Source organism: Corvus hawaiiensis, chromosome 9, assembly GCF_020740725.1.
Source record: "Corvus hawaiiensis isolate bCorHaw1 chromosome 9, bCorHaw1.pri.cur, whole genome shotgun sequence".
NCBI lineage: Eukaryota > Metazoa > Chordata > Aves > Passeriformes > Corvidae > Corvus > Corvus hawaiiensis.
This window is the reverse complement of record NC_063221.1, coordinates 27,307,301-27,319,626: the sequence shown is the minus strand read 5'-3', so window position 1 is coordinate 27,319,626 and position 12,326 is coordinate 27,307,301. Positions and strand designations below refer to the sequence as shown.

The window sequence follows — 12,326 nt, the reverse complement described above, 5'->3', positions numbered from 1 at the left end:
CTACATCTAGCTACTTAATCATTATTAACTGTAGCAAAAGCACACAATGCAGAGGTTCCTGAAGTGCAGGCCAGGCTGGATGCAGTGTCCAGAAAAGTTCTGTGGATGCTGCAAATGCTCATTTTGCTAGTTCATTAACTACTTTTAAGAAGTAGCTTTAGCTGCAAGGATTATTCCAGTGGAAAAATAAATAATGCTCATACATTTCACATAAATCGATTTATCATGACTCACTGAAAAACAGTCTTGCTGCAAAGGTTTATTATGAAATAAATAAAAAGTCCATAAGAGAAGTTTGAAAAATCTATTTTATGAAGCTTTAAGATGCACTGGGTAGAATTATCTATGGTTACATTTCAATCTCAAAATAACAAAGTTATTTTGGGCAAGACACTGAAATGCCAAAAGATTTGATTATCATACAGGTGGAAGATAACATTTATGTAGCTTTTTCTAACAAATTGTCCCATTAGAGGAATCCTCATATTTACACACTGCAGACATCAGCGAGATTTAAATGACATCTTGCATTTTGTTTCTTGCTTTTTAAATATGTAGGACCCAGGAATATTATGCAACTGCTCCCACCTCCGTGGCCTTCACAGTGGTTATCCAGTGTCTGTGCTCCAGAGCCCAGCCTCTCCCTGTGCCAGAGGCAGCAGGAGCAGGGCCTGGGCACTGCCACCAGAGCCAGTCCCTGCCCCGAGCTGCTCAGCCTCTCGTGAATTGCTTGTCTGTCTCAGTAAGTCCAGTATCCCTGAGATAGGAACCACTGCAGCTGGAGGGGTGGGGCTGGGCCGTGGACGTCGGTGAGCGCTGGGGGCTGCCTGGGCTCCGCTGGCAGCTCTGCTCAGGCTCCAGCGCTCGCTGGCCTCAGGACCCCTCAGTGCTTGCTGGCAGCGAGGCGCTTCAGCAGCGGCTCATCGTACACCCAGCACTCCCCATCCTCATGGAATAACTGCAAAGGAACAGGCAGCTGTAAGTTTTTTCTGACTCAGCCAGAAAGGCACAAAGGCTGCAGGCTGAAATTTGCCCTGTTGGAATAAAGCTCACCCTTGTTTCCCACGGGGTCTCATTCTCCTTCCTGGCCCTGGCCTCGGCTCTCTGGCGCTCCTCAAGCGCGTGCTTTGCAGCCGTGGCTGCGTCGATGTCTCTGATCTTCAGGTTGTAGGTTACATCCTTCCACAAGCTTGAAAGAGAAAGGGCAATGGAGACTTTTATGGGAGCAGAGTGCTACAAGTTAGAGACATAGCAGTGACTAAAGGTAGATCTCATGTTAGAGAAAGGGCAGGAAAGCCCCCAGGATATTTGAACCACAACTGTGCTGTCATGGCAGGAGGGAGGAGGCTGTGGTGGAGCTCTCCAGACCTCCCTGAACATTTGATCCCAATTAGGATGTGACTGAGAACTCCAGGTCTCCTCTTCCTTCTTAAATCCCCAGCCTGCCTGTACCTGGGCTCAGGGAGAGCAGAGCATGCAGTGCCTGGATCAGTGCACCCTTGGTCCCTGTACTGCAAACCGGAGTCTAACTAAAAATCTTAATGCTCCCAGTTAACTGAAGTTCTTACCAGCGAGACTCAAAGTCGTCTTGGTCCTCCAATTTCCTTACCTTCTTCTTAATTGTAGGCATTTTCTTGGTATCTATAAAGACAGCATTCTCCTGGAGTGGGAGATGGAAAAAAAATAAACCTATTCAGTTCTTCAGTTAGACCTTAAATTTATACACCCTCACACTCTAGTACACTGGTTAGCAGGAAATACATGAAAAATAGTAATTCTTTAGATTCTGTGTTCTTGTATAAAAATCAAGCTTCCTTAAGAATAAATAAACAAAGTAACTTCAGGACTTTTATCCCCAGTTCATTTGGAGACTGCCCAGCATTCTTTTGGGCAGCCTCATAGGAGGTTCCAACTATTAATGTTTGTTTAAAAGAAAAAACCAAACCCACAAAACCACCCCAAACCCCCTTTTTAAGTACAATCTTCTATTTCTGATGAAAAGAGAAAAAAGAAAGAAAGCTGTGTTACCCCTGTGGAGTACTTTGCATACATGACCCCATTCCATTCTCCTTCAATGGAGCAGAAGGGTTTCTTGTCATTTGGAGAACTAAAGAGAAGCAAACAGTCATTTCTCAGCTGTATTACAGCAATTGAAAAATCCTAAAGGATCAAAACTTCATCCTAGTTGCTGCACAGTCTGGTTTGTATCAGCCCTCAAAGTGTCCATGCCCAGTACAGAAGAGAGGAGGGTTCTGTTTACAAGGGAGCAGTTTGGCATGAATGAGTTACATAAACCTTAACAGGAAGAGCTGATCAGGGTGAGACAGACCCTGCCTGAGGGCTGGATCTGCATTTAGAGTTTAGGAAAGTAGTTACAGGCCTTCCACACAGATTTAGGGTGGTGAGTTTAAGCTTAAAAATGTTTCACAATCCAATTCTTTCCCAGACTACTGGGAAACACAAGACACCAGTTTTTAAATGGCATCTGTCAATGTCAAGCCACAATTTAAAACCAAGTTAAACCTCATTTTGTCAGCATCCACTTGCTGACATCACAGCACATCTCCAAATGAGATGGGAATCTCAACTGAATTCTCTGTGCTGGGCATGTGCACAGGGTTTAACCAAAATCTACCAAAGCCCAGATAAAAATAAGTAAAGGTTGCAGCAGAGCTTTAACTGACACACCCTGAACAGTATCCCAAGGCCTTTGTATTTTTAGGAGAGGCAATGATGGAGACACTTTCGATAATTCAGGAGAGCAAAGTTCCCTTTGGGACTCAGCTGAAGATGTGTTCAAGCAGGATAAAGTAGGACACAGGCCTGTGCAGCTTCCTCTCACAAATTTGGCTTTAAATGGCATCCCATGACAGGTAATCATGAGCTAAGCTCTTTTGGGTGTTGCTGTTTCAGTATTTTACACTCTTGATTGTCTTGTTAAAACTGTTGGCATTTAAGGAAGGAAGAAGTGAGATGAAGAAAGCTGCTTACAAAATTTCAGCTGTAATTCTGTGCTTCTTTCCTCCATAAAATGGTTTTGTGTGGAAGACAATGGAAGCATTGTAACCTGTCTTTGAGCAACTAATGCTGCACTCCCCACCAAGCTCTATCCATGGCACAGTGAGAATAGACCTGCAATTAGAAATGTATAAATGCATACATTTATAAGCTCTTGACCAATAAATACTAAGCATGAAACATTACAAGGCATTAAAAATGAAAATACCAATTAGAGCATTTACTTGCCTTCCATAGCCATTAGGAAAAGTCAAAATATAGTGTTCATCATGATCTAGGCATGTAACACACCCTGTAAAAGAAAATTAGATTTAAAAACCATTAAGCAAAGCTTCTACAAAACTTTTAATAATGGTCTCATGAAATATGTCATTAAAAAAAGGTGCCATGAAAAGGAAATGTGAAGAGCTTTATTTTTCGTGGATGCTGAGAATGCCCAGCTTCTGGAGGAGGCAGGGATGGCTGTACTTTTGGGAAAAACTGGGCCAGAACTGCTTTCAGCACACAGAGTGTGTGGAAGGAATCTCTGATTCCCAGATACATCAACTCTAGTAACAAAAATTCAACCATTCCTTCTATTTAATACAATGACTTTATGTAAATTATTCTATGAAAAATCCTAGTTGCAGAACTTAATTTCTCTCTTCTGCTGTTCAATTTACACACACATACCTTGCCCTATGTTATGGACCCCAATAGACATTCCTAGGAATTTGGACTTGGTCCATATGTGAGCATTGAACTGTATCCTCTTGCTAAAACACTCTGCATAAAATGCTGAAACTGAAGAAAGAGGTAGGTATTAAAAACAGCAGCACAAGACATTGATACCATTGTTTCCAAGTTCATTCATTGCAAAATATCCCCAGGTGCCTCACACTTAAGTGGCAACAGAGTTTGCAATTAGCTTCTCACAAAAGCAGTTTCTAATTTTTCAGCTTTCATAAATATTCAGCTTTTAAATCTGAAGAGAAAGTGGAAATCCAAGGTTTAAGCCAAGAGCTGATTTTACTGTCCCCCCTCTCCAGCTGCCACCTCTGCTGGCAAAGGCACTGTCAGGACTTACTTGGAGGATGGTGAGAGACCTGCTCTGCCACAAAGGTGACGTTGCTTTTACTGACCCAGGGGAGTGGTCCTTCTGAGACTGGCTCCTGTGTGACAGGGGAGAGGATTCCATCACTCACAGTGCCTGCAAACACTGGATGCTTCCATCTTTAAAGGCTTCTAAAAATGTATTGCAGTGATTTTAATGGATTTGCCTGTTTGCTGATGGGGAATAACTCCTTAGTCCTGGAACTATGATGCTTTCTAAAGGATAGAGTTTCTACTCTCTTATTTTTAAGTATAAATGCCTTTGGTTTAATTGTCCCCAAATAAAACACTTAAACTGAAAGACTCATGTATAAACCCAATTACAAAATAATATTTAAGTGGCAGAAATAGTTTTTGTTTTTTGCTTGTGAAAAAGTCTGATCAGCGTATTAATAATGATCAGATTTCATGTACCACAAAATCATAAACTAATATTCATTTCCTGTGGCAAAGAACACAAAGTGTAATTAATTCATGGTTAGAAGCAGTGGAAACCCAAATACAACACTGCCTTTATGCCAGCAAATTGCAGTGAAACCATTCACCTCAGAAACAAGATTTGAGCAAACAAATTGGTGGCAAGCAAATGAAATGGGAAAATCACATGGTTTATACCTAAATAATCACATTTACTTAGAGGTATTACACTGAGGCTACATGAAGCTACAAGAGCACTTCCCACATCATCATTTGCAATTTCCCAAGGCAAAAAGCCTAAATGAGGTGCCAAAAAAGAAAAAAAAAAACCAAAAAACCCACTAGGCTGCACTGATTTAAGAAATAAAAAACAAAATAATCAGAACTTTGGAAAGAAAGGAGTTAGTAATCAGTGCTACAAAACAGTTCAGGAAAAAAGGACATTTTCAGCACGTCAAGTAGTTCTTTAAAAAACAATAAATTTTGTTATGCAAGATTATTTTGTATTTCGTCCAAAGAAAACAAGGAAGGAAGGGGGAAAGTTCAAGAAATCACTACAATTTGTTGATTTGCTACTTAAGCACAGCATAATCCATTTCAGTCAGTGACTTAACAAAGCTTTGCGCTGCATCTCTGCACTGTGTGCCCCAAAATCCACACCACAAGAAACTCACCATGTCATCTTCACCTTCAGTGCCAGGCAACACCCAATGGCATCGGAAGATCTCCCCCAGAATGGGATTGTAAGGCTTTTTAGCAACTGACCCTTTCCTTCCTGCATGGAAAGCTGAGAGGTACCATTTAACCACCTGAACCATCCTCTCCTTGGGATCCTTCTGGTCACTAATGCTACAGAGAGAGAGGAAAAAAAGGACAGGCCAAGTGAAATATAAGCAGGTACTTTGGATACGGGAAAGTTTTATGGGTGCTTGATTGTTTTACAACTAGAAGTTTGACTGATTTGACTGGTTTTGAAGTTTAAATCAAAATCCAGGCAATATTCTTCAAAACTACCAAATTCTGGCAGCCCATGAGGGCCATTACCAGTATGAGAATCAGTGAATGCTCTTGGTCCAAAGTCAAATACCTGACAAACAAGTCCGGATGTGCAAAGAAGTCAGCATACATTTCCAACAGCGACCTTCTTTCCAGGATAAACGTTGGAAGAACAACCTGAGTGAAGAAAAACAACTCATCTAGGTAAAGGTAGTTGAATATCCTGTACAAAAGCCAACTGTACTCACTGTAAATAGCAAACAGAGCCCCCACAGCATCGTGTGCTCTAAGCTGATTGTGAGCTCGAGCTCACCAATGAGTTCTGACATATGCAGGTCAGCTGGCATCTTCTACAAACCCCAAGGTTCAAGAGGAACAGTCTCATCCTACATGGATTCTAGTCCCACTCAGAGCACACCAAAAGCTGCTCTGAATTACAGTATCACTGATGATTTAGTTTCATCTCTGTGAACACTGTCAATTTTCAGTTCCAGTCAAACATTCACTTGCAGTCCCATCCTGTTATGTGTCTCTATCAAGATGAAGGTTAAGCTCTTCCCTACCTCCCAAAGGTCCATTCTTGTGGATCTGCTCAGTGGGATCCACTGTCAATTACTGTTGCTGACAAGGTACATGCTCATGATGCTTCCTGGCAGCCTAACTTGAGATCAGTAATTTTCAGCTATTCCAGGAATTACCAGAGCACACACAGTTTGGATCAATTCCTATTCAGAACTGCCAGAAACCCTGAGCAGTTTGCTTGTGAGCTGCTGGCTGTTTCCCCAGAGAAGTGTTATCTGTTTATTATCTACTGTTCATTCCAGGCTGGACAGTTCAATTCATCCACTTAAGGAAACTTAAGGATAGGATTGATCTCTCCTGCTCTTTTTCATTCTGGAATTACTTGCTTAAATTTAACCAGTTTGCCTGGAAAGTCCAACACCTTCAGAATGCTGTTCATTCAGCCTCAGACAGACACCAGCAGGAATCTCATTTATGGAAGAATCCAACCCTTTCCTTGCCAGACCTAAGTGTAGCATTTCAAAACATAGGGGCAACTTATCCACTCATTAAGATCCCAACTAAGCAGTGCTTTTCACTATATGATTACTTCCCCCTTTTATTTTATGTTTTATTGAATGTCACCACACCCTGGGATCTTGCAGATCTTTGTTTTAGGAAGCTAAAGACAGGAGTAACACTTCAGCATTCCCCTTATGCCAGCCTCACAAGCACTCCAAGAATTAGGTGCAAAGGGAACAAACAGCTACTTTCCATAGCAAACTATTTTCCCAAACAGATTTTAGCTTCTGGATATACTTATTCTGCAGCTACTTTTCCCCTTCCAGTAAGAACCCCAATTCAAAAATACCATGCTAAAGAGATTATAGCTTAACCAGCTCTTCAAACAAATATGCAGTTAAATTATTACATAACCTTTCTTTCACACAGAATTCTGGGTCTACTCCCCCTCCCATCCCCATGAACACCAGCAAGCTTACCTTGGTTAGATCCATGCCTAATCTCACTTGTGACAAGAGATGCATGATAACACTTTTATGCTCCTCTACTGATTCTCCTTCCCCATCATCTTCTCGATCGTCGGGAGGATCGAAGAGATCTGAAAGACCAATGGCTTTTGTTTTCCTCTAAGCCTTCAAGAACAGACTGTATTTAATTAGCATGTATGTAACTATCAAAAAATACAGGGTTTAAATCCTACAGTCCAGCAATCTTCCATTAGTAAAGAAACAGTAGATAAACCACTTCCCATATGTACCTTGTCATATATATATATACAAAACCCTGCATGTACTGACCCAGCTTATACACAGATCAACAATCAATAACTCCTTACTGAAAATTCACACAGGCCACTTACCAGCATCATTTGTGCCATTAGACATGGAAGAATTGAGGGACTCCGTGGTATCCGGACGCTTCAGGCTGCTCCCTGTGCTGCTCCGAGTCAGGACTGCAGCAGACCCTGAAGAACTAAAGAAGAGTAACAAATTCTCACAGTTCAAATGAAGTAATTCAGACCAAATTATTGTCATTTGATATTCACAGACAAGGAATTAAGTGATAGACATCAATATATGTGTAGTGACAGACATTAATATACGTGGTGCATGTTAATTCACAGAAAGCTTAGAATGGATTGTCGCTGAAGGAATGGGACAGCCTGCAGCCTCAGGTAACACCTGAAGGCTGAGAATAGCTGACTAATCTCTCTTTGAAATGTGTAGCATCTCTTAAAATTAATTCTACAATTAATAGAAAAAGAAGAGTAGATAGAGATTTTGGGGAAAGGGTACCAACTTCAAAAAATGTCTTTTAGCAAATGTGAGAGGGAACTGGCCATTTACCAAAGGCAGCAGCAAATGCACATGAAATGCACCATGGTCTCAGATTACAGCTCTGAGCTGGGGGCTTCCAAAGTTTGGTTTATATTAAGAGTTTGTCAACATATACCTGATGGAATGGGAAGGAGCAGAGGAAGAAACAGCCTCCCTCGCAGACAGCTGTCTGTGGCTGAGGGCAGGGGTAATCTCACTCTGTTACACAAAGTGGCTTTTTTGCCTCCTCCACCTTTTTTTAACCAATTTCTGCAAGCAGACAAGCCATGCTCTTGTAGATACAAACTGCATTCAGCACACACTGCACACTGTCAGCTACTTACTCCATACATCGCTTTGGGGAAGAACTGCTCTGGTAGAATTCATCAGCATCATAGAACTCATCCTCACTGCTGGAGTAAGAAAAATCTGGGACTGTATTTGGAGACAGGTTGACATGGCTTGGAGAGGTGAGACTGCTGCTAGGTGCTGATTGCCCACTCCCTGTGGTGTATGAAAAATTACAGACTCAATAAAAACAAATTCTTTCAAAATCTAGTTACAGTGAGAATTGTTCAAATCAATAAAGACTGATGTGAACTCAGAAGAGGAATTCACAAAATTAAAAGCAATGATTAGGCAGGTTCACACTGAGTTTAACAGATAACAAAAGGAAGGTCACAAGGAAAATCAAGAGCACAGAACACCAGTAAAGTTTAAGGACATCTCTTCCCCAGTTACTGCAAGTTTGCAATGCTGGAGACATGAAGGGAAGCTGGTAACACTCGTACATATTGTGTACACATGGTGGGGAGAAAGAGCAGCATAACTGATTTTAACCAAACACTGAAATTGGTGCTGATTTAACGCAAGATGTATGCCAATATACTGTTATCTTAACTAATTACAGGGTTTCTTGTATTTCAGTAAGAGTTACCCAGAACTGTACCTGTACTATTTGGTGTAGGAGTCTGATTTCCAAGCGATGCTACTACAGGTCCCACTGGCAAAGAGGAGGGTCGCTGCTCTGACTTGCACAACTGAGCAGGTTCTAGGGGATATTTTGATATGTTAACCCCAAAATTCAAAAGAAGATTCCACATCTTCTATTAATTAAACCACTTTCTATAAAAACCATTCAGACAGAAAAACGTGTAGCCATCACTTTTACCTAGCACTTATTATTTAGCAAAGATGGCATTTAAAAAAAAATGCAGTTGTTTAGCTAGAAAGCATTTGCCTTTTCTGAAAATTATAGTTTCATTTTTAAAGAGAGTGCTAGAAATGCAAGCCAGTAACAGAGAGCAAGTAAAAGACATCAGCTTATCCCCAGAACCAGGGGCAGATTGTTGAGGATGCTCCGTGCCTCCCGCTCCTGCCCTTCCTCAGCCCCTCTGAGCTGAGTGTGCAGCACTGAATGCACTGTGCCCCTGTCCTGTGTGACACAGAGCCTGTCCCCTCTCCACTGCACTGCAGTTACTGCTCAGCTCGTGGCTGTTTCCCAGCCTACCTGGAAGTGTGACGGCTTGGGAAGGCATCACGCTGATTCCCGATGGCTCCAAGGGACTGGGCTGATACACGGCGTCCACAGGGTTTATGGTGCTCTAGGAAAGAGAAGGAAAAGCACTTTTTTTTTTCCCCTCAATTAAAATAAAATAAAGTACAGATAGCAAGAACATTGTGAGCACAAGAAATGCCCAAATGCAAGAGAGCGAATTCCTGAGAGAGGAAGTAAAACACAAATTGACAGTTGAGGACATGAGAAATACTTTCAAAGTGGTAATATTTTAATTCTTTACACAGACTGCACACTAAGCTGAATTTGCTGCAGATTTGAAGCGTCCTATAAAGAATTCTTATTTCAGGCTCTAGCTTCTAGTATGCCTTCCAATGTCCATTAATTAATATTGCATGCAAAGAGCAGAAAGTTAGATGCAAATTATCTGGCCAAAATTAGGATAGGTAATCTGTATTTTCAAATTTTTTTTTTTTCAAAAATTGATTTGTCCAGACCACAGCAGATCAACCCATAAATCAAAACAAGAATCATCAGCATGCTTAGAGCATAAAACCCTTTTCCAAACATCTTGCAATTTAAACCCCTTGATCAGTCAGAACTAAGAAAATCTTTGCTCAGTTTGCTCAGAAATGCAGTCAGTATGTTCATCCCTACCCTTTTTTTTAGGGCAGTATTTAAAGGAAGTGTCTACAACTGTTTTCCTCTACTTTGAGCCCATTAATTTCTACTTGCATTCAGACTCAGGGAAACAGGCTCATTTTAACCTTCCTCCCATTTTCCTACAAACAGCAGATTTCTTTCTTGCCTCCTTTTCTGGTTACCTGAAATTCTGAACTTTATCCTACATTTGGATGTTTGGACAATGCTCTTAGACACATAGTGTGATTTTTGGGGCTGTCTTGTGCAGGAATTGGAACAACATGATCCTTCTGGATCCCTTTCAACTCAGGACAATGTATGACTCTAAAAATCAGTGAAGAGTTCTATTCTTTTTTTTATAGCACAGAATTTATTTAACTGAAAACAGAACTATTATTCCCTATCACTAAAAAAAAAGCCCATTAAATCAGGCATAAAAGTAGCTTTCTACATTTTCATTGGTGTTACTAACCAATATAAAAATAATCCAGTACATGTGCTCTTACTCCACTGCAGTCCAGCATAAAGCCAATGCCCCTTACCCATTACTCCACCTACTTGTCGAATATGCATTCAACACAGGAAGGCCCCTGTCCCACAGAGTTCACAGCTTAAAATTATGATCCCATCTTAAGAGTTAAGACTTAAAACCCAAGATGGTCATATGATATATAGGATGCTATTGCTATATATGTCTTCTTTATTTTTTAGGGAAACTAATAATCCACCTGATACAGAACTGGTGTGATAAAGGAAAGAAAGAAGTAACTCTGAATTTGTATGCAGGATTGTAACCTCATCCTTAAACAATTCTCCATAGTGCAACAAGAACTGGAGTTTTTTGTTGGATATTGTGAGGGATGCCTTCATGGGCTGGAAACAGATGAAGGCAGACCTGAAAGTCTCCTACTCTGAGTTTAATAACAATTTAGTAACAATCATGCAGAAACAAGACTCATCCCACCATGGCAGCAAACACTGATCATATTTTTGCCTAAGGTTAAAGTGAAATCCTGACCTTTAGCCCAAGCTGATGTTGACCTCTACAGCATCACAATTTCAGACTTTACAATCACTGATCCATGGTTAATATTTTCTTACAGAAATACTTTTTCCTCCCTGGTCTAAGCCAGCCCACAGATAATGAGATCAGTGGCTAATCAAATTCAGACTATATTAAGCTGCAGTATCTCTGTGAAATTTCTGTCTTGCAGACCAAATGTGCAGGTCACCTGTGCCTGTGGAAGTGTCTACCTGCACAACTTCTCTTTTCCAGGGGATATCACAGAACCTGCTCCCTCATACTAAGACCTGAACTATGTGACATCTGCAGGGCACGTAATAATTCACTTTATTTATGATAAGCATGAAACTGAAATATGCATGTGCATCTTTACTCCAAGGTTCACACCAGAAAATCCTACTGCTAAAGCTGTTTCTAGTGGGAAGACAACTAAGGCCAGGGAATTACTGTCAGCTCTAATGAAAACACATTAGGATTTTTAGAGTTTTTACTGAGACCAATCTCCTATTAAAAGTATCTGAAATGTACTCAAGTGACAAAAAAAGAACAAAGAAAGAGAAATCACATGTGACCAAAACTGAAAACGACAGAAGTTACATTAAAAATGCAGAAGTTCCATTAAAGAAGAAACATTGCTTAGACAGACATACAACTCTGCATCAAAGGAGCAGCACTGTAGAAAAGACAAACTACTTGAAGCACACGGAGAGCAGATTTATTTCCTACACAAAGATACTTCAGATGGAACACAAAACTATTTCTACCCCAGTCATTTCCCTTTCATCTGTTCACATGGCAGATTTTTATCTATGTGTTCAGTCACAACACTGCTGTTCAGGACACTCCATACAAAACTGACCACACTATTTTCTAAAGACAAGGGTGTTAGCCAACCTCAGGAGCTAAGGACTCAACAGGAATTTTAACAAGACACTGGAAGCAGTAAATTAGAGACAGGAAGAAGCATGTTGCAAAGTGAGTGGAAATTCAGGTCTCTGTTCACATGGTCTGCAGAATTAAAAGGAGATAAAGATTAGATTTAAACTTACTATAAGTCCATCTGCGTGTTTCTCCTCATTATTTTGGTCCTTAAGGAAAAAATGTTAAAAATATCAACATAACAATCTTGCATGACTTATCAGTTCTGTGCTAAGCAAGATCAGTGAGTTTCCCTCAGGAATGTTTACATTTTCAGCCATAAAACGTTCCTCATCACGTGGTACAGTAACTAAACTTGGAAGACACAATTCCACACACTCACTGCACCTCTGAAGCTCAGAAT

General features: G+C 40.7%; 1 protein-coding gene across 4 annotated transcripts in view; it reads right to left on the bottom strand.

The window, feature by feature from the left end:
• Positions 1–290: 290 nt before the first annotated feature.
• OSBPL9 (oxysterol binding protein like 9) overlaps positions 291–12,326 on the bottom strand; it is a 57,108-nt gene continuing 45,072 nt past the window's right edge. For 2 of the 4 annotated variants that reach the window (XM_048313634.1, XM_048313636.1), the window contains 16 exons: positions 12,094–12,132; positions 9,373–9,466; positions 8,812–8,913; positions 8,207–8,366; positions 7,406–7,518; positions 7,026–7,144; positions 5,615–5,700; positions 5,202–5,376; positions 4,085–4,169; positions 3,691–3,801; positions 3,247–3,310; positions 2,992–3,132; positions 2,029–2,107; positions 1,569–1,660; positions 1,054–1,189; positions 291–958 (listed from right to left, as the gene is read on the bottom strand). In XM_048313634.1, coding sequence (XP_048169591.1) covers positions 884–958; positions 1,054–1,189; positions 1,569–1,660; positions 2,029–2,107; positions 2,992–3,132; positions 3,247–3,310; positions 3,691–3,801; positions 4,085–4,169; positions 5,202–5,376; positions 5,615–5,700; positions 7,026–7,144; positions 7,406–7,518; positions 8,207–8,366; positions 8,812–8,913; positions 9,373–9,466; positions 12,094–12,132 — 1,671 coding nt within the window. In that variant the 3' untranslated portion in view covers positions 291–883. The remainder of the gene's footprint in view (positions 959–1,053; positions 1,190–1,568; positions 1,661–2,028; positions 2,108–2,991; positions 3,133–3,246; positions 3,311–3,690; positions 3,802–4,084; positions 4,170–5,201; positions 5,377–5,614; positions 5,701–7,025; positions 7,145–7,405; positions 7,519–8,206; positions 8,367–8,811; positions 8,914–9,372; positions 9,467–12,093; positions 12,133–12,326) is intronic. The other 2 variants (XR_007205560.1, XM_048313635.1) reach the window with 2 other exon arrangements.